The sequence below is a fragment of the Felis catus genome, chromosome X (genome assembly GCF_018350175.1).
Source record: "Felis catus isolate Fca126 chromosome X, F.catus_Fca126_mat1.0, whole genome shotgun sequence".
In the NCBI taxonomy this organism is placed as follows: domain Eukaryota; kingdom Metazoa; phylum Chordata; class Mammalia; order Carnivora; family Felidae; genus Felis; species Felis catus.
Genome location: NC_058386.1, coordinates 9,651,305 through 9,668,949, shown reverse-complemented (window position 1 = coordinate 9,668,949; position 17,645 = coordinate 9,651,305). Strand labels below are relative to the sequence as shown.

General features: G+C 46.0%; 1 protein-coding gene across 5 annotated transcripts in view; it reads right to left on the bottom strand.

Annotated features, from left to right (window-relative positions):
- TLR7 (toll like receptor 7) overlaps positions 1–14,678 on the bottom strand; it is a 33,249-nt gene extending 18,571 nt beyond the window's left edge. The window contains exons 1-5 of one of the 5 annotated variants that reach the window (XM_023248794.2): positions 14,552–14,678; positions 14,027–14,149; positions 5,509–6,415; positions 5,244–5,343; positions 4,813–4,881 (exon numbers count right to left, since the gene is read on the bottom strand). In XM_023248794.2, coding sequence (XP_023104562.1) covers positions 4,813–4,878 — 66 coding nt within the window. In that variant the 5' untranslated portion in view covers positions 4,879–4,881; positions 5,244–5,343; positions 5,509–6,415; positions 14,027–14,149; positions 14,552–14,678. 5 annotated transcript variants of the gene reach the window in all.
- Between the last annotated feature and the right edge of the window lie 2,967 nt (positions 14,679–17,645).

Sequence of the window (17,645 nt, the reverse complement as noted above, 5' to 3'; positions counted from 1 at the left end):
ACCCATCTGAAGGCCAACATACTGAGTGCCCCTGGGGGCTACTAGGTGCCAGGCTTCGGGGGCAACAGCCCCATGGGTTCACCTGCTCCTCCAGTCTATCTGCAAGATCACACGGGCAGGAAAAGAGCCAAGTGGCCCAAGTTGAAAAGGAATTATTAGAATATGCATTTCTGGTGGTGGGGGTGCTGAAGGCAAGCTGGGGAAGCAAAGGATTTCATATTACAGCGGGGATCCTGCGAGTGGCCAGGCTGGGTTGAACCAGAGCTGATGGCCAGCTGGAAAATAATGGGAAAGGGACACAGGAGAGGCAAGGAGTGAGTAGAAGAGCAGTCGTTGGACACCCATGAATTTGAAGTCACTAACCTGTTGCCCTGTCGATATTGAAACCGCGCCGTGGGATTGGAAGTACCAGAAAGTCTAAAGCTTGTTTTCAGACAATTGTTTTTTCCTCAAGGTCAACTGATGTGGTTCTAGCCGGTGAACCAGCAAGGCCCTGTATTCCTTGCTGGAGATCAGGAGCCCAAGACCCTGCTCAGTTTACACCCGCAACTTCTACAGCCCTTTCCCCGTGTCCGACAGTTACCCCTGCTTCCTTAAAGTGTTAAAGTCTCCGTCCCAGGAGGAGCACACGCTTAACATAAGATGCTCCTGTACGTCTGTTTTCTAAGTGCACCTGTTTTGCAACCTTGTGCCCACCTTGACCTGTGATGACAAAGCTCCCCTTTCTGAATATTCATCCTAACCCTAAGTAAAAGGAACCCACTCACATCTGCTTAGGGGCTTTGAAAGTCATTCCCCGTGGTCTCCTTATTTGCTGCAAATAAAGTTTTCTTAGTGTGACCACACCACCTGGTGTAGTCTATCCGTAACTCACCAAGGAGGGAACGCCCATTAACTGGGTAGGGCCCTGAATTGTTTGATAACTGGAGAGTGATATGGACATCACCCTGGGTGCTAACCAAACACCATGAGCAAGGAAGTTACTTCACTTTGGTGAATCATTTTACTTCAGGAGCCTCTGATTTCCTTGTTTTTCTATTTGTTTGGTAGACTGAGCCTCCACTTGGAATTTCCCTAATAAATTTATGACAAAATAGCTCCCCCTCCCTTTTTTTTTTTTTTTTTTTTTGCAAATTTCAAAAACATTTCTCATTGTAGGCTGATCTCTGGAAAGCGTAATTATCTTAAATACCAAAGTCTCATTATGTAATCAAAAACAAAACAAAACCAAAGTAAGTGTAAGGCTATAACCCACCTACTTCAAAAATAGACTTTTCATCATTTACTTCCTATCATTTTTAGCCCAACAGACTTAGTTTTCAAAATAAAAGAATAAAATGCTATATAGTAGTCTTACCTAAATTAGGTACTCAACAGCTATTACACGTTACAACAGGCACTAAAGACCAGGAGATATTAAGTCTTATTTGATCATATACTCTATCCACTTGTTTCCCAGAATCCACCACGGTACGCTTTTCCTGTATGGGGCCAGTTAGCAAGTATTTTCTGTTTTGCAGGCTGTATGGTCTCTGTCACAACCACTCAACCAATGAGTAGGTTGCCATTGTAGCGTGAAAGCCGTTATAGACGATATCTGAACAAACAAGAAAACTATTTGTGGGCACCGAAGTTTGAATTTAACATACCTAGGATGGGTCATAAAATACTATTCTTCCTTTGACTTTTTCAATCACTTAAAAACATCAAAAGTCTCAGGGCGCCTGGGTGGCTCAGTCAGTTGAGCGTCCGTGGTCACCATCTCACGGTTCGTGGGTTCGAATCCCGAGTCGGGCTCTGTGCTGACAGCTCAGAGCCTGGAACCTGCTTCGGATCCCCTCTCTCTGTCTCCCTCTCTCTCTGCCCCTCCCCTGCTCACGCTCTCGTTCTTGTTCTCTGTCTCAAAAGTAAAAATAAACATTAAAAAAACAACAACATAAAAGCTTTCTTAGCTTGTAGGCTGTACAGACATAGGCGGCAAGCTGGGGACCAGCCATGGCGCACCGTCCAGCCCTAAGATTTGGCAAGCTTCTGAGACAGAAGCGAACTGTTCTTGGGGCGTGAAGACACTGGTTGGTTAATCTGTAATGATTGCTTTTAATTTTAGCACAATCTTTCAAATTTCTAAATGATGAGATTTCTTTAATTTAGTAAATAAATTTCTGGTTACCTCTTTGCTTGGGCACGAAGAAATTTGCTACAGTGAAGAGTGGAATAATGTTTTTACTTGTAAAACTGCCAGACTACGGTTACATATCAGCACATGTCTTTCTAATACTGCTCTCCGTGTCCTGTGTCTATTACACAGAGTGAGGAGCATTCCAGCCTTAGCTAGAGCTTTTTTGGTGGAAAGATTGCATTGAAAATTTTAAAATATTTTATTATTTACTTTTGAGAGAGAGAGAGAGAGAGAGAGAGAGCGAGCATGAGCAGGGGAGGGGCAGAGAGAGAGAGGGAGACACAGAATCCGAAGCAGGCTCCAGGCTCTGAGCTGTCAGCACAGAGCCCGACACAGGGCTCGAACTCACAAACCAGGAAATCATGACCTGAGCTGAAGTCAGATGCTTAACTGACTGAGCGCCCCATGAGCTCCTGAAAGGTTGGATTTTAAATTCTTATTCAGCCACATGAGAGCCCTCTCACTTTGGTGGATCAGTTTACCTCAAGAGCCTCTTGATTTCTCAACCATAAAATGGTTAGAATGCAGGGCTCTTTTGTGAAACTATTAAGACAAATAGGTAACACATGTGTTCATGTAAACCATCTTCACAGATTAACCAACAGTGAGGAAGCCTCTAGTGTGCACAGATTAAAAACATCGGGAAGGGGTGCCTGGGGGTGCTCAATTGGTTAAGCGTCCTACTCTTGGTTTTGGCTCAGGTCATGATCCTGGGGTTGTGGGATCAAGCCCTGCGTTGGGCTCCGAGCTGAGTACTGAGCATGGAACCTACTTGAGATTCTCTCTCTCTCTCTCTCTCTCTCTCTCTCTCTCTCTGCCCCCTGCCCCTACCCTGCTCTCTCTCTCTCAAATTAAAAAAAAACACATGAGAAATATATGCTACTTATCAATTTCTAGTTTGCTGTTTTCATTTGTACTATAAGTACTTTCTTAGGTCTTTCAGTGTTCTTTTAAAAAACATGATTTGGTGGTTACACAACATTCCATTTAATGGGTGACCACGATTAAGTAACCCCTCCTCAACATCCGGCATGACATATTCTCTTTGCCATGCTGCATAGACTATCTTCATAAATTATTTGCCACCTCCTCGATCATGTCTTTAAGAAGGGTTTCTAGAAGTGGAGTTTCCAGATCAAAGGATAGGACATATAACTATTAATAAGGTTGAATAAATTTCCCCGGGGCTTTCTGGCCTTTTGTAGGTCTTCTTTTGCAAATTGTTTCCACTTCTTTTCTTACAAAAGATATACCGGTTTCTCTCTTTCTCTTCAGCGGTAAGGTATCATAATGGAAGTTCACATTTCCGGGGCTACAGCGTGGCTCCTGGAATCAGGCCATCCAGCCAAGACCACTCAAGCTCTCGAACCTCCCGAAGCCCCAGTTCCCTCACCTGTGCCTCACAAGGCTTCTCTGAAGCTGAAACAGATCCACAGACATCAAACCCTTAGCATGACGCTGGATGTCTAGTAAGTGGTCAGTAAATGCGAACGGTCTTTATTATCACCAGTCCCCTTATTCCATCCCTCAAGGGGCAAAGGCAGATGTGGGCAGGGGTTTGCATAAAAACAGACCTCTGAGTTTCTAGGAAATGAAACTATAAGCAGCGGTTTCCTTTGTAACATAGTTCCCCTCCCCTCGCACCGTGGTTAACTCTTCATTAGACCGTAGACACAAAATGAGCCTTGACGCCAACATGGAGATCTAGAAACCCGAGTGGGCTCCCACTGAATGCACGCCATCATATCTACTTTGGGTGACAAAATCATTTCAGCAAAAGGCCACCGATGTCCTTTTCTGATTAATTTTTGGCATCCCTAATAGCTCACACTGCCCACGAAGAACTCAAACACGTAGCCTGTTACTTGAGCCTCACAACAGCCCTGGAACGCACCTCTCAGTCACTAGGCCTTGACTTTTGTGTTTTTGTGTCCATCTGCCCAGTTTTAGCATGAATCGTCTCAGGTCCATTGAACGAGAATCCCTCACCATTGATCTCTGATCATCCCGGGTATCTGACACAGTCCCTCATCCCCTAACATCCTCCAGGTGACAGCCAATCTCCCTGGCCTGCCTTCCGCAAGAATCCTGGTAAGCCCACTTGTCCAGAAGCCACCCCCACCCCTGATGTTTTGTCTTAGCCATTTTCTACCCACAGACCACCACTCTGCTCCTTGGCTATAAATCCCCACATGGCCGTGCTATGCTGGCAACGGAGTCCAGTTCTGTACCGAGGCCTCTTTTCCCCCAGTTCCATTTGTTCCTGAACAAAACCCGTGGTTGCAAGCCGTAACGGCTGTCCAGTAACTTCAGCGATTTGTACGGTTTCAAAGCCAACGACGTAGGATGAACAAATTAGACCCACCGAAGTGATTTCCCCAATTCAAACATCTGTTCGTCCTCACTACAGCCCGCCTGAACGCTTGCAGGAAGTTGGACAGACCTAGCCTTGATTAATCTGCAATTATGAAATGCTCCCATGGTTAATCCTGATTATGAAATACCACGAAGAAGTTTCCTCCGCCAATAACCAAAATACAAATTCTTAAACATCTCTCTTGCCAGCTGGTTTCAGTACTTCCCCCAAGGACTACAGATAACACTTCTTTAGGGAATCTCTCGGCTGTTCTTACCATGTTCAGTCTTCCTCCACGATGAAATCTACAAGTCCGATCGGCCTGAGATGGACCCAAAAGCATCAACTAAGATAAAGAGAAAATACCAAATTGTGCATTTCAAAGATGGTAACATACTGTAGCTCCAAAATATGCCGGGGACATCACTCTAAAACGTGCTGTCGCAAACAGCCATCAGTGGTGTTTCCTGCCTCCGAGTTATGTAAACTAGAGATACGCTCCAGAAAACCATTTCTATTATTATTAAACATCTGGCTTTATCTTCAAGGAACTGACATTTTAGACTACCAAAATTTTTCTTTAGATTTAAAGAGGATTTTTTTTTTTTTGGCATATGATTTGGGTTCCCTCCCCTCCCTTCCCCACTGAGAATGGCTCATACACCTAATTAGTTACATTATCCAAATTTGTCCCTATGCTCAAAATACCTTTTTTTGGTTGCATGGAGTGATCTATGTCTGGAGGCTTCTGAGATGAAGAGATGGTCTTCAGGAAGCATGGAGTCCCAGAGGCTCCAGGCTGCCAGCCCTAGAGTTTCCAAGTGCAAAGACAAAGTTGGGGGTGTTAGGGGAGGAGCATAACTACTTAAACCACCCGAGACATGAAGTTTGCAGAAGCACCAGGTTCCTCTTACTTCTCCCACCATACCCAGGGCAGTGCCTTGTCTAAATCCAAACAACCCGGTTGACCAACCTTCCTTCCTTTTTCGTAGGTGACTTTCTCAGCCTCACCACTGTCGACCTTTTCGGTGAGAGAATTCTTTGTTGCGTTGGAAGATGTTGACCAGCATCCCTGACCTATACTCACCAGATGCCAGTAGCGCTGCCCTTCCAGTTGTGACAACCACAGATGTCTCCAGACGTTGCGAAATATCCCCTGGGGAGCTAAGGCACCCCGGGTTGAGAACCACTGTTCTGTAGATAGACATCTGAGAGACAGGTCTAAATTTACCTTGCTCTGTCTTGGGCCTCCCTGAGAGACAGATCTGCCGGCTGGTTGACTCACTTCAGGAGAAAAGGTCAGCTGCATTTGGAGTCTAGTGTCATATAAAGCCCTGTTTCTGGATCTGGGGTCCTCGCGAGAACTGTTCCTTTCTTAACGGATTATTGGGTCCTTTTGTGGGGACAGTCAAAACATCCGTAGTTATGTTTAAAGTTCTTCGGTCCACCTCGTCGACCCGGAGAGAATTGGAAAACTGCAGGTGATCAGGGTTAATATACTGAAAAGTCCCTGGTCCCCCGGATCAGCTGATAAACCTATTAGATAGAATAAAAACGGAGATCTTTCCGAGGGGGTTGTTAGGAGCCAAACACTGTTTTTACTGCCTTGTATGTGTTATCTCATTAAGTACCAAAAAAAAAAACCAAAAAAGAAAAAAAAACCAAAGAAAACGGTATTATTTCTTTACAAGTAGTGGAATTAACGCACATACCACGTAAGCGATAGCTACACAGGCAGTAAACGTCGAATACCTTCTTATCGAGCCAATTTGCTATGCAATCGGTATGGGTCAATAGCTTTCTCACGTATAGACGACAACTGACGCAGTGGTGACAGGAAGGGGGATCCCATCGAAAACAGCCACACAAATAGGAACTACCTGGGAAGGAAACCGGCGGAGAACGCTTAGGAACGAAGGAGATAGCAGAAAGGCAGGAGACTCTAACGCTCTACCCTGCCCGCTGCTGTGGGCTTTCCACTTGACCCCAGGTCCGCCCTGCAAGCTTTTGCATTCCACTCCGTGTCCCAGGAGGCGGAGCTGTATGAACTTGACCAACTGGTTGGTGCCCAAAAGGCTGCCGGTTGGGTTTGGCCGATGTGGAGAGGGGTCAGGGTATTTACGCCCCTGGCTCCCGCCCCTTGCAAGGCTGTGGGTTGGCTGCAAGCTTGTTAGGTGCCGCTCTCCTCAGGAACACTCTTGCTGAATTTCACTGATTGCTCCTTCCCCTTGCCGTCGTAGGCCTGGGGTTGCGAAGATGCATGAGAAGAAGTAAATAAATGAAGAGAAAAACATCGTTGCCTGGGCTAGAGTCCACAACATTGTAAAAGATGGAAACTGTGCTTAAGGTGATTTGTAAGTGCCGTGCAATCCCAACCACATACCGACAGGATTTCAAGGGGCGCTTGCCAGATCGACTCTAAACCGGGAGGCAATCTGGAAATCAGTCGGGCATTTTTGTTCATCTCAAAGATGAGGGTTAGCTCCTAAAATAAGGATGATACCTAGGAGGATGAACAGTAATCCCTGTTGATTTTGTATTCAAATTTCCCCAATTTGTCCCCAATGTCATCTCCTTTCATTTAGTAAACATTTGTTCCAGAAATGAGGCATTGGAGCTGACCGGGGTGAGACCACATATGGGAATAGCCAGGTAATTTCTAAATGGAAAAGTAACACAGGGGGGATTTCGCTTCCCGATGTGTCAATGCAGTATAACGCCCATCACCTGTGACATGGTACCAGCACGTCAACGAAAGAGAGGGGGTATCAGAATTGAGTAAAGGCACATATGGGACATTAGTTTAACGTTTTATTTATTTTTGAGACAGGGAAAGACAGAGCATGAACAGGGGAGGGTCAGAGAGAGGGAGACACAGAATCTGAAACAGGCTCCAGGCTCTGAGCTGTCAGCACAGAGCCCGATGCGGGGCTCGAACTCACAGACCGTGAGATCATAACCTGAGCTGAAGTCGGCCGCTTAACCGACTGAGCCACCCAGGTGCCCCAGGGACATTAGTTTAAAGTCACATCAATAGCAGGGCGCCTGGGTGGCTCAGTCGATTAAGCGTCTGACTCTTGGTTTCAGCTCAGGTCATGATCCCACGGCTCGTGAGTTTGAGCTGACAGCACAGAGCCTGCCTGTGATTCTCTCTCTCTCCCTCTCCCTCTGCCTCTCCCCTGTTCGTGCTTACTGTCTCTGTCTCTCTCTCAAAATAAATAAACTTAAAAAATTAAAAGTATGTTTAAAAATAAATAAAATCACATCAGTGGCAAACGAAATTATTAAAATAATGTTGGGCAGCTGGCTTAAAGTTCAGAAAAAAATTAAGCTATTCTACCTCATTTCTTATAGCTGTGCCACCTTGCTTCTTACATCAAAATTAATTTCAGATGGTCCAAATATTTAATTTTTTTTTCAACATTTATTTTTGAGAGAGAGAGAAAGAGACAGAGCATGAGCGGGGGGGGGGGGGGGGCGGGCGGGGGAGGGGGTAGAGAGAGAGGGAGACCCAGAATCTGAAGCAGGCTCCAGGCTCTGAGCTGTCAGCATAGAGCCCAATGCAGGGCTCAAACCCACGAACTGTGAGATCATGATCTGAGCCAACGTCGGACACTTAACCTACAGAGCCACCCAGGTGCCCCCAGATGGTTCAAAAATTTAAGTATAAGACACCGAACATTGAAAGTATTAGAAGAAACCATAGAGAAATCTATAATCTTAAAAGGAGAAACTTGTTCTACATATGATGATGACAACGAGAAAATACCCAACAGCAACAACCCCAGTGTCTTAAAGGAAACATTAAAAACTCTGACTACATAAAATTCAATCTACTCTCTCATCTGTAACGGAGGGGTGAGGCTTTGTGATCAGTGAACACTGACCAGGCTTCATACGGTGAGATGCTGAGAAATGATACTCTGTATTGAGCATATAGATTACGCTTTCTTATATTGACCTTTGATTTGTATCTCGTAGCTCCCCAGTGATACTACAGACCCCACAGTTAGGAATGTGTTGTCCCCAGCGTCCTGTCCATAGCAGGGGCTGAAGAATTCACCTTAGGTTAATTTTGAGAGGAAGGTGGTTAAACAGATTAATCAATTGAAGTGACCAGTCATCTGATTCGTTTCACTAGCTGTTTAACCAGTTCAAATGCCACTTGTCCAGTAGTCAAGTGTAAAGAGAGTCCGTGGTTTTTTTGTTTTTTTTTTTTACTCAAAAAGATACCAAGTCCTCCCTAAATCAATGTGGTGAATTCAGTAGCAGAGTGGTTATTGATTTTCTAATAATGGATACGATACCATTCTACTTTAACTTCAATTATATCAACAGCCTGTTTGTTTAAATAAAATCTTCCTTTTTTCTGCCCAACTTTATCTTGAAAACCTTCAGCTCTACAGAGGAGTGGGAAGAATTGTCCCATGCAGCCTGTATGCCTGCTGCCTGCGTGAAAGTGAGCCCCATCGGTTTTCTGTCTTCGTATGTGGATATTTACGTACACATTTGTTTTCATAATCACTTGTAAGTTGCAAACAACATGACATTTTAGCTCCAAGCACATAAGCCTGTATCTTCTAAAATAAGGATGACCCCTAAAAGAATTTACAATAATCCCGTAACACCATCTCATGTTGATTCTACATTTAAATTTCCCCAATTTGTCCCCAGGCCATCCTTTATAGATGTTTTTGTTTTTTTCTGATTCAGGAGTCACTCAGTGTTCACACAGTGAGTTTGCTTATATCTCTGTAATCTTTTTACACCCTTTCTTTGTATAAAAGCTTTTTTTCTTTTTAATGTGTGGTACCACCCCCAAAGGTGACTTTAAGCTCTGTTGCAAAGATGTACTCCTGAATGACAGAGCCATATTTCCAGCTATGGGCTGGACTGTTTTATATATATAAAGATGGACAAATGTTTCCAGAACAACGCCCTAAGACTTTGAAACATGAATGTGTAAAAGCTGAAAAAGTTTTATGAAACAAAAAATAACTAACACTGCCTCATTGAAAAACTACAAGAATTTTCTGTCCCCTTAGAGATCGAGGCAGCAAATTTTGTTGTATTCTTTTCTTTTGGGTTTCTTCTCTCTTCCCCACCCCGGCCCCTGCCACGTTCCCCTCTCTGAAAATATTTTGGCCGGGGCTTTTAGTTGGGTAAATATAAGGCAAGGCAATAGACTTTAACCTTTTCTTTAATTTTAATGCAAAATACATACTCATGAGGCAAGATCTAATGTATAGAAAACAGAAGAAGAAAGAAAAAAAGAAAGGAAGGAAGGGAGATAGATTGAATGGGGCTTTTAGGCAAATATAAAGGACTTTCATTTTTTAAAAATTTTCCTAGGTAATATATGTATGTGGTTTGGAACTTTTATAGATAGAGAGAGGGACAGAAATTGGGTTGGGGTCTCCAGGGCCACCCCCAGGTGCAATGATTCGTAAGGAGGAGTCACAGCTATGATTCCATTTTTTTTTTCTCTTTTGAAGTTTATTTATTTATTTATTTAGAGAAAGAGAGAGAAAGAGAGAGGAGGGACAGAGAGAGAGAGAGAGAGAGAATTCCAAGCAGGGTCTACACTATTAGCACAGAGCCCCATATAGGGCTCGACCTCACAAACTGTGAGATCATGGCCTGAGCCAAAACCAAGAGTCGGACACTTAGCCAACTAAGCCACCCAGGCACCAACCCCCCCCCCCCCCCAGGCTATGATTCTTTATAGTGAAAGGACACAAACCAAAATCAGTATAGAGAAAAGGCCCATGGGGTAATGACTGGCACAAACCAGGCACAAGCTTCCTACAGAAAGCACTTAATTCCCCCCACAACCAGTCGACAAGGCACATGTAAAATACTGTCTACCAGGGGAACTCATTAGAGACGCAGCAACAAGGGTTTTTACTGGGGACTGGTCATGGAGGCACCCTCTGCCTAGCACGGGCCAAAATTCCAGACTCCCAGACCGATAGCAGGTGTTGGACGTAAATCGTATCGTTTACAAAAACAGTTCAGTTGCAGTGAGCCACCCTTATCTGTTCTGGGAATGGTGAGAACCCACTAGAAATCCAAGTTGCCAGAATACAGGCCTTTCTGATGCTAGCAGTCTCCAGCCTGCTGTGTTAACTCTTCCGCAGAGATAACCTACACACATCCATTCGCAGATAAGATACAAGAAGCCATTATTTGTGGTTTACCCGTATGGGTCCTGCCAAAGTTTCTTTATATTCTAATCCCCCTCCTTTAAAAAAAAATTTTTTTTTACGATTTATTTGTGAGAGAGAGAGACAGAGCACAAGTGGGGGGGAGGGGCAGAGAGAGAGAGAGAGAAAGAGAGCACAAATGGGGGAGGGGGGAGAGAGAGAGAGAGAGAGAGAGAGAGAGAGACACAGAATCTGAAGCAGGCTCCAGGCTCTGAGCTGTCAGCACAGAGCCCGATGCGGGGCTCAAACTCACAAACCATGAGATCATGACCTGAGCCAAAGTCGGACGCTTAACCAACTGAGCCACCCAGGTGCCCCTGCCCCCTCCTTTTTTACCCACAGGTATTGTAACCACACTCCGAGCAGTCTTAAGGGTTAACTTGCTTTAAGGTAACACACACCTTATTTGCTGACCTCAGGCCCTTGATCTGTAACACAACTAATTTAATTTCTTGGAGACTTACAGACCACTGGTCTTGGGGAGTGAAGGACCAGAACGTTCCCGGGCCACAGAAGCCAGCAAGTCTGTCGGAGGTGGCCTCGGCTTTCTGATTAGCCTTGCTACTTTTTTAGCACAATGTTTTTTCCTTGTTTTCGGTCACACAGATGATTTTACCAACCTCCCTTTGTGTATCTGTAGACCTTGCCCCCCTTTGCAGAAAGAACATCACGAAACAGGAACAGGACATCCCTCGCTCACCCCCGAGCTCTGAGATAAGGTTTGAAGTTGGCACCATTGAGTCTGCATGAAATCAAGGAATGTTGCAGGCCAGTGCACTCCCTCTGCTGATTAACTGCCCTAAACCCCTTTCAAAACCTCTGAGCTGGGCAGAAACCTCAGAGTTGGCCTTCGGACAAGAGTCCACCTTCTCCCCAAGGTGCCAGCCTCCTGAATAAAGCTCCTATTCCTTTCCAGGCAAAACTTGTCTCTTGAGTGATGGCCTTTTGGGCAATGGCCAGCTGAACTTGGGTTCGGCTACGGGATGCTTTGTTAACAGTTACTTTCTACCCCTTCCGCAGCGGCTAACCTTGAACTGTGAATGATGCTCTGCGCAAGAGTTCGCTTCTAGCTGGCCCGTGAGATCAGGCCTCTCACTGGCTGGATTCCTCGTACTTGGGTTTCTCAGTCTAACTGCATTTCTTTCACTCCTTTTTGGTGGAAATAAAGAGGATCAGGAATGGCCCTCGGTGGCTCGTTAGGGTTTAGGAAGCTGGGACAGGCATGTGCTAAACATGTGCTTCTGGAAAAATTCTTTCTGAAGAAAACAATTTATCTGAAATTCAAATTTAATCACGTATCCTGTATTTTATCTGGCAGCCCCAGTTTAGGGTCATATTTTAATCTAGCGATTTAAACATTGCAGAACTCCCGGGTTTGGGTCCTAGTGCCACCATTTGACTCTGACACGGACATCAAAGTAATTCTGCAGAAACTTAGCATCATACACACCCTCCTAAGGCTTATGGGAACCTAAATAAGCCCGTTAAACTGCTCCTGTCTGCCCAATGCTGTGTTCCCAGCACAGGGAAGTCAAATGTCTTGTTTCTGTAGGCGAGTTGCTTGATTTGGGTGAGCATGTGAGCGAGAGGAAGGTATTCACCCCACTGCTTCCCCAATTTTTGCTGTCTCCCCTCTCAGATGCTGAAAGTCAGGGTCTGCTTGATAGAACGAACAGCAGGCTTTCGTGGCAAGCATCATGGTATTTTTGCAACAAGTCTGAAGTTCTAACCCCTCCAGTCAGATACAACCATGACCGTTTCGAAATAATATTCTCTGTTAGAAAGTTGCGGACACCGTGAGCCTGCTCCACGGAAGTGAGACGTGGAAACAGAACACAGCCTACATCATTCTTTTGTCTACCGTGTATTTTTAGCATCGTAAAGCCCCAGTATCATAATTAACCTTGTTTTTTTGTTTCTCACTGCCGCCCCCCCCCCAAAAAAAAACACTAAAATATGTAGTGCCTCTCTGCTTCGTCCTGTAAGTTTCATTTCACCTGGAAATGAAAGTGTTCTGAAGACGTGCTTGACAGGATATGCAAATTCATATAACAAAACCCTTCTTTCGTTTTTGAACTCTAATCCCCATGTATGTATTAGAGTTCGCCAGACGAGTCCAAAGGGGCGGGTGCTTTGAAAAAAGGCCCCGGATGCAAATAATGGAGATGATGTGGTTAAAAAGAGAAAAGGCTATTTATGGAAGTTCTGCCTTGGAAAATCAGCCCTAGTGGATTCGTTAGTAGCGAGGGACAGCAGAAAGACACTCGCTTGGGATTTGAGGGACAGCACTAGCTCATAAAAATGCCAAGTCCCATCTGTATGTTCCTTCATCCTACTGATGATTCTGTTGGGTTAGAAGCACCGTCATTCACAACGCTTGAGAATAAAACCCCTGCGAGGTATGATTTGCCCACAAGGAAACTGATACCCAGGGGACGCGTACGTCTAGTAAGACGCGAAACTGGGTTACAATTCACGTTTTGTGACTCTGCTGCCCATGTTCTGTCATCTAATCAGCCAGCATCTCGTCAATTTAACCCAGATAACAACAAAACGTCCTTTTGGAGTTTGTGATTCTAAAGATTTGTTTTCTGTATCGATGATGATATTCATATTGATATTCATAGGAGATGCTGTCCCGTTTCGATTCTCTATTCCTGATAACAAACTGCTCCATAACGTGTTGGCTTACAAGAGCAACCGTTTCATTTGTTTACAGGTCTGTGCATTGGATGGGGCTTTGCTGGGCTATTCTGTTGGTCTCTATTGGGTCTCCCATGAGGTTGCAGTCAGATGGCTTTGTTCACATGTCTGGTGTCCCAGTGGGGAAGGTCGGGAGGCTGTGACCTTTGTCTCTCTCTCTCTCTCTCTCTCTTTTTTTTTTCCACGTAGCTAGCTAGCATGGGCTTCTATTCATAGGGTTAGATCCTAAGAGTAGCATTTCAATAGAGCCAAGCTCTATTTTGGGGACGCCTGGGTGGCTCAGTCGGTTAAGTGTCCAACTCTTGAGTTGGGCTCAGATCATGATCTCACGATTTTGTGGGTTTGAGCCCCACATCGGGGTCTGTGCTGACAGTGCGGAGCCTGCTTGGGATTCCCTCTCTCTCCGCCCCTCCCTGGTCTCTCTCCCTCTCTCTCTGCCCTTTCCCCACTTGCACCATCTCTGGCTGTCTCAAAAATAAATAAATCAACTTTAAAACAAAAACAAAAAAACACACCCCATGCCCCATTCTAAGGCTGGAACTGTAAGAGGAAACTGACAAAGCCAATAACTTAGCGACTTACCCAAATCTCACCCAGCTCATGGCAGATGTAGGGGATCAGTGTTAATTTCATGTCCTACCAAAACACTGCTGCTCAATTTTGGTGATGGCCATTGCCTTGTTCCCCTTGTTCCAGAACGCTTTTCTACTTGAAATTGGTCCAGAAGTCAGGAAAGAGGGTGAAGGAAGAAGGTCCTGGTTAGAATCAATCAGCGGTTCTCAACCAGGGATGACTTTCCCCCCAGGGACTAAGTGGCAATGTTCGGAGACCCTTTTTTGATTGTTACAACACGTGCACAACACAGCCCCGGCCACAAAGAATGAACCAGCCCCAAATATGAATAGTGCTGAGGTCGAGAAACCCTGACATCGGTTCCCCTGGGGGAGCAAAAGAAGATGGCCAGAGGGACAAAAAGGAGGGAGCAGAGGGGACGTGTCCCTGGGGCGAGGTGTGCGAGTCCAGGGACAGGCTGGTCCTCGATAGCTCAGAGAGCTTCCCTCCCCTTCCCTCGGCAACCCCCACCCTCTCCCTGCTTTCCTTCCTCACCTGTGGCCTTCCGTGCCCCATTCCAAAATACCTCCATCAGGGACCTTGAGACACTTCTTGGGGATAAAACTGGCTCTGAGGAAAATATGTGATAAACAGAAGAAGCTAGTCATTGTAGGGAAAAAAGATTGCTTAACAGCAGAAGCACACCAGAAATGGCTACTAAAACAATCAAGTACGTATTTTTAAGTTTATTTATTTATTTTGAGAGAGAGTGAGCAGGGGAGGGGCAGAGAGAGGAAGACAGAATCCCAAGCAGGGTCCACACTGCCAGTGCAGAGCCCTACACCAGGCTCAAACCCACGAACCATGAGATCATGACCTAAGCTGAAATCAAGAGTCAGACAACCGACTGAGCCACTCGAATGTCCCTAAAACAATAAAGTATCCTAACACCTTCAGAGACTGCTCAGCAGCCCTGGTCCTAAACAGAGGCTATTCTGGGGCTTAAAGAAACTTAGGGTTTGTTCCTTGGTCACTCAGATGAGTGAGTACCTATTGATGGCACTTCCTGAGTTCATTCTATAGCAAATATACATCAAAATGTGCCCCCGACATCAGGGTAAGAGCCTTTGACTGCAAAATGTGCCCCCAACGAATCACCCTGATGATTTTAAAGAGGAACACAAATTCAGTTTCTGTCCTTAATTTTTTTTTTTTTTCTGTGATTCATAGTCTTGGTGTCAGTACAAGAAGATACTGAATCTAGGGGCGCCTGGGTGGCTCAGACGGTTAGGCGTCCGACTTCAGCTCAGGTCGTGATCTCATGGTTCATGAGTTCGAGCCCCACGTTGGGCTCTGTGCTGACAGCTCGGAGCCTGGAGCCTGCTTCGGAATCTTGTGACTCCCCCTCTCTCTGTCCCCTCTCCAGCTCATGCTCTGTCTCTGTTTCTCAAAAAATAAATAAATGTTAAAGAAAAAAAAAGATACTGAATCTATCGCTCCCTTGTCTAGGGACAACCAGAGAAGACTATCTTCAGACACGGCCAAGCGCTTACAGATCTCTGACCCCCTCCTCAATGCTCAGAAGGCCAATGTCCATCAACGAATGCTCAGGACACTCTGTCTTCTGCTTGGACTGTGCCCTGGGGTCTCTAAAGACCACTTAAAACAGCATTGAGGGCAGCTGTGCTAAAGGACTGGCCGTCAATCCAGGTCTCGAATGCATTTTCTCAAAATGTCTCCCTATTTCCTCCTACAAGCCTTCAGCTTCTACAGTTCAGTGACAGCGTATTTAATAAGAACCATGATGCCACAGGTCACTCACTGGCACGTTGTTGGGCTTGTCACATAGCCTGCTTTCTGTTGCAGCACGAAATCAGAGCCATGCCCATGGGATACCTTAGCTAAGGCAGTGCTGGGGATCCAGAACCATCTGCCTTAGAAGACACAACGAGGGTGACCCAGCATCCTGGTCTGCTCAGGACTTGAGGGGCTTCCTGGAATGTAGGGCTTTCAGTGCTAAACTGGAGAAACTTCCCGGCAAGCTAAAACAAGTGGTTCACCTGATGGGGCTGTAAACATCTTTGCCTCTTTGGAAGCACAACCTTCGGTTACTAGATATTCCAACTAGATCTAGAAGGGATAGCATAGCCTATTAAAACTTCTGGGGACTTCAGCAATCAGCTACCCTCTCATTTTTGTGGAGATACTCAGACCCAGAGTGGTGTAGACATTTTCCCAAGGTCACACAGCTTGCTAGTGGCATGTCAGGAACCAGACTCTAGGTTGCCACACTCCCGATTTAGGATTCTGTCCACTGCATGCCATCGTTTGCTTTCCCAGTCTCTTTTTATCGCCCCTTTAAAGTGCAAAATGCACGAATCAGTCTCAGCAGCAGGAGCATTGGGCTTCACGTACCCACACTCCATGTTTTGCAACCGACATCTCTTCAAGGACGAGGTGGTGCTGGACGTGGGCTCGGGCACAGGGACAAGTGGCTGGCATCTGATGTTCTCATCTTCCCGCACCGAGCCACACTGTACGTGACGACCACCGAAGATCGACAGCACAAAGACTACAAGACCCACCGGTGGAAGGACGTATACGGCTTTCACATGCTCGCATCAAAGACACGGCCATCAAGGAGCCCCTGGTGGAGGTGGTCATCCACACCGTCAAAGTGGCAGACCTGACCTTCACCCCTCCCTTCTGCCTGCAAGTGAAGCGGAATGACCACGTGCACGCGCTGGTGGCCTACTTCCATACTGGCTCCCTCTCTGCCACAAGAGAATGGGCTTCTCCCCCAGCCCCGAGTCCCAGTACCTGCTGAAGGGGCACCTGCCTCCTCCCACCTGGGCCAAACCGGCCCTGCACGAGCCCAGGGGCTGCGGTGTTCTTGGGCACTGTTGGGGCTCTCCCTTCTCCTCCTTCCCCCACTCAGAAGGGGGTCTTAGGGCCTGGGTTGGGGATGGCATTTACACCAATAAATCCTTAGCTGGGGGGAAAAAGTGTAGACGGCCCTTACGGTTTTGTTGTTGTTGTTGTCGTTGTTGTTGTTTTTGCTGGGGGGAGGGGAGGGGAGAATCTTAAGCAGGCCCCACGCTCAGCACAGAGCCAGACCCAGGGCTCAATCTTGCGACTCTGGGATCATGACCTGAGCTGAAATCAAGAGTCAGACCCTCAACCGACTGAGCCACCCAGGGACCCCGTGCCCTTACTGCTTGTATCGGGCACCACTTTTGGTTGTCGTTATGCTGAGGAGGTGAATCGAATCGGGTTGTTGTGAATGGCCTCGACTGATCCCTGTCTCCGTTATTGTATGGCATTCTTCCCCATCACCTCTACAGCCATTGGAAGTACTTTCAACATGCAACCATTTGTTACCACCAAATGCTACCATTGACAGAGACAGACACATGCCAGGACACTGTGCCTTGGGTGAGGGGATCATGCTTATGACCAGATCACAGGCACGTGGCTTCACAGCTAGAAAATGCGTGACAATCTTGCTTCTTCCCATCTACTTATATTCTTTCAAAGGGAACATGCAAGATGCCTGCTCTAAAAGTTGAAATTAATGTACAAAACAATCAGTTCTTTTTAATTTTTTTTAATGTTTATTTATTTTTGAGAGAGAGACAGAGCATGAGTG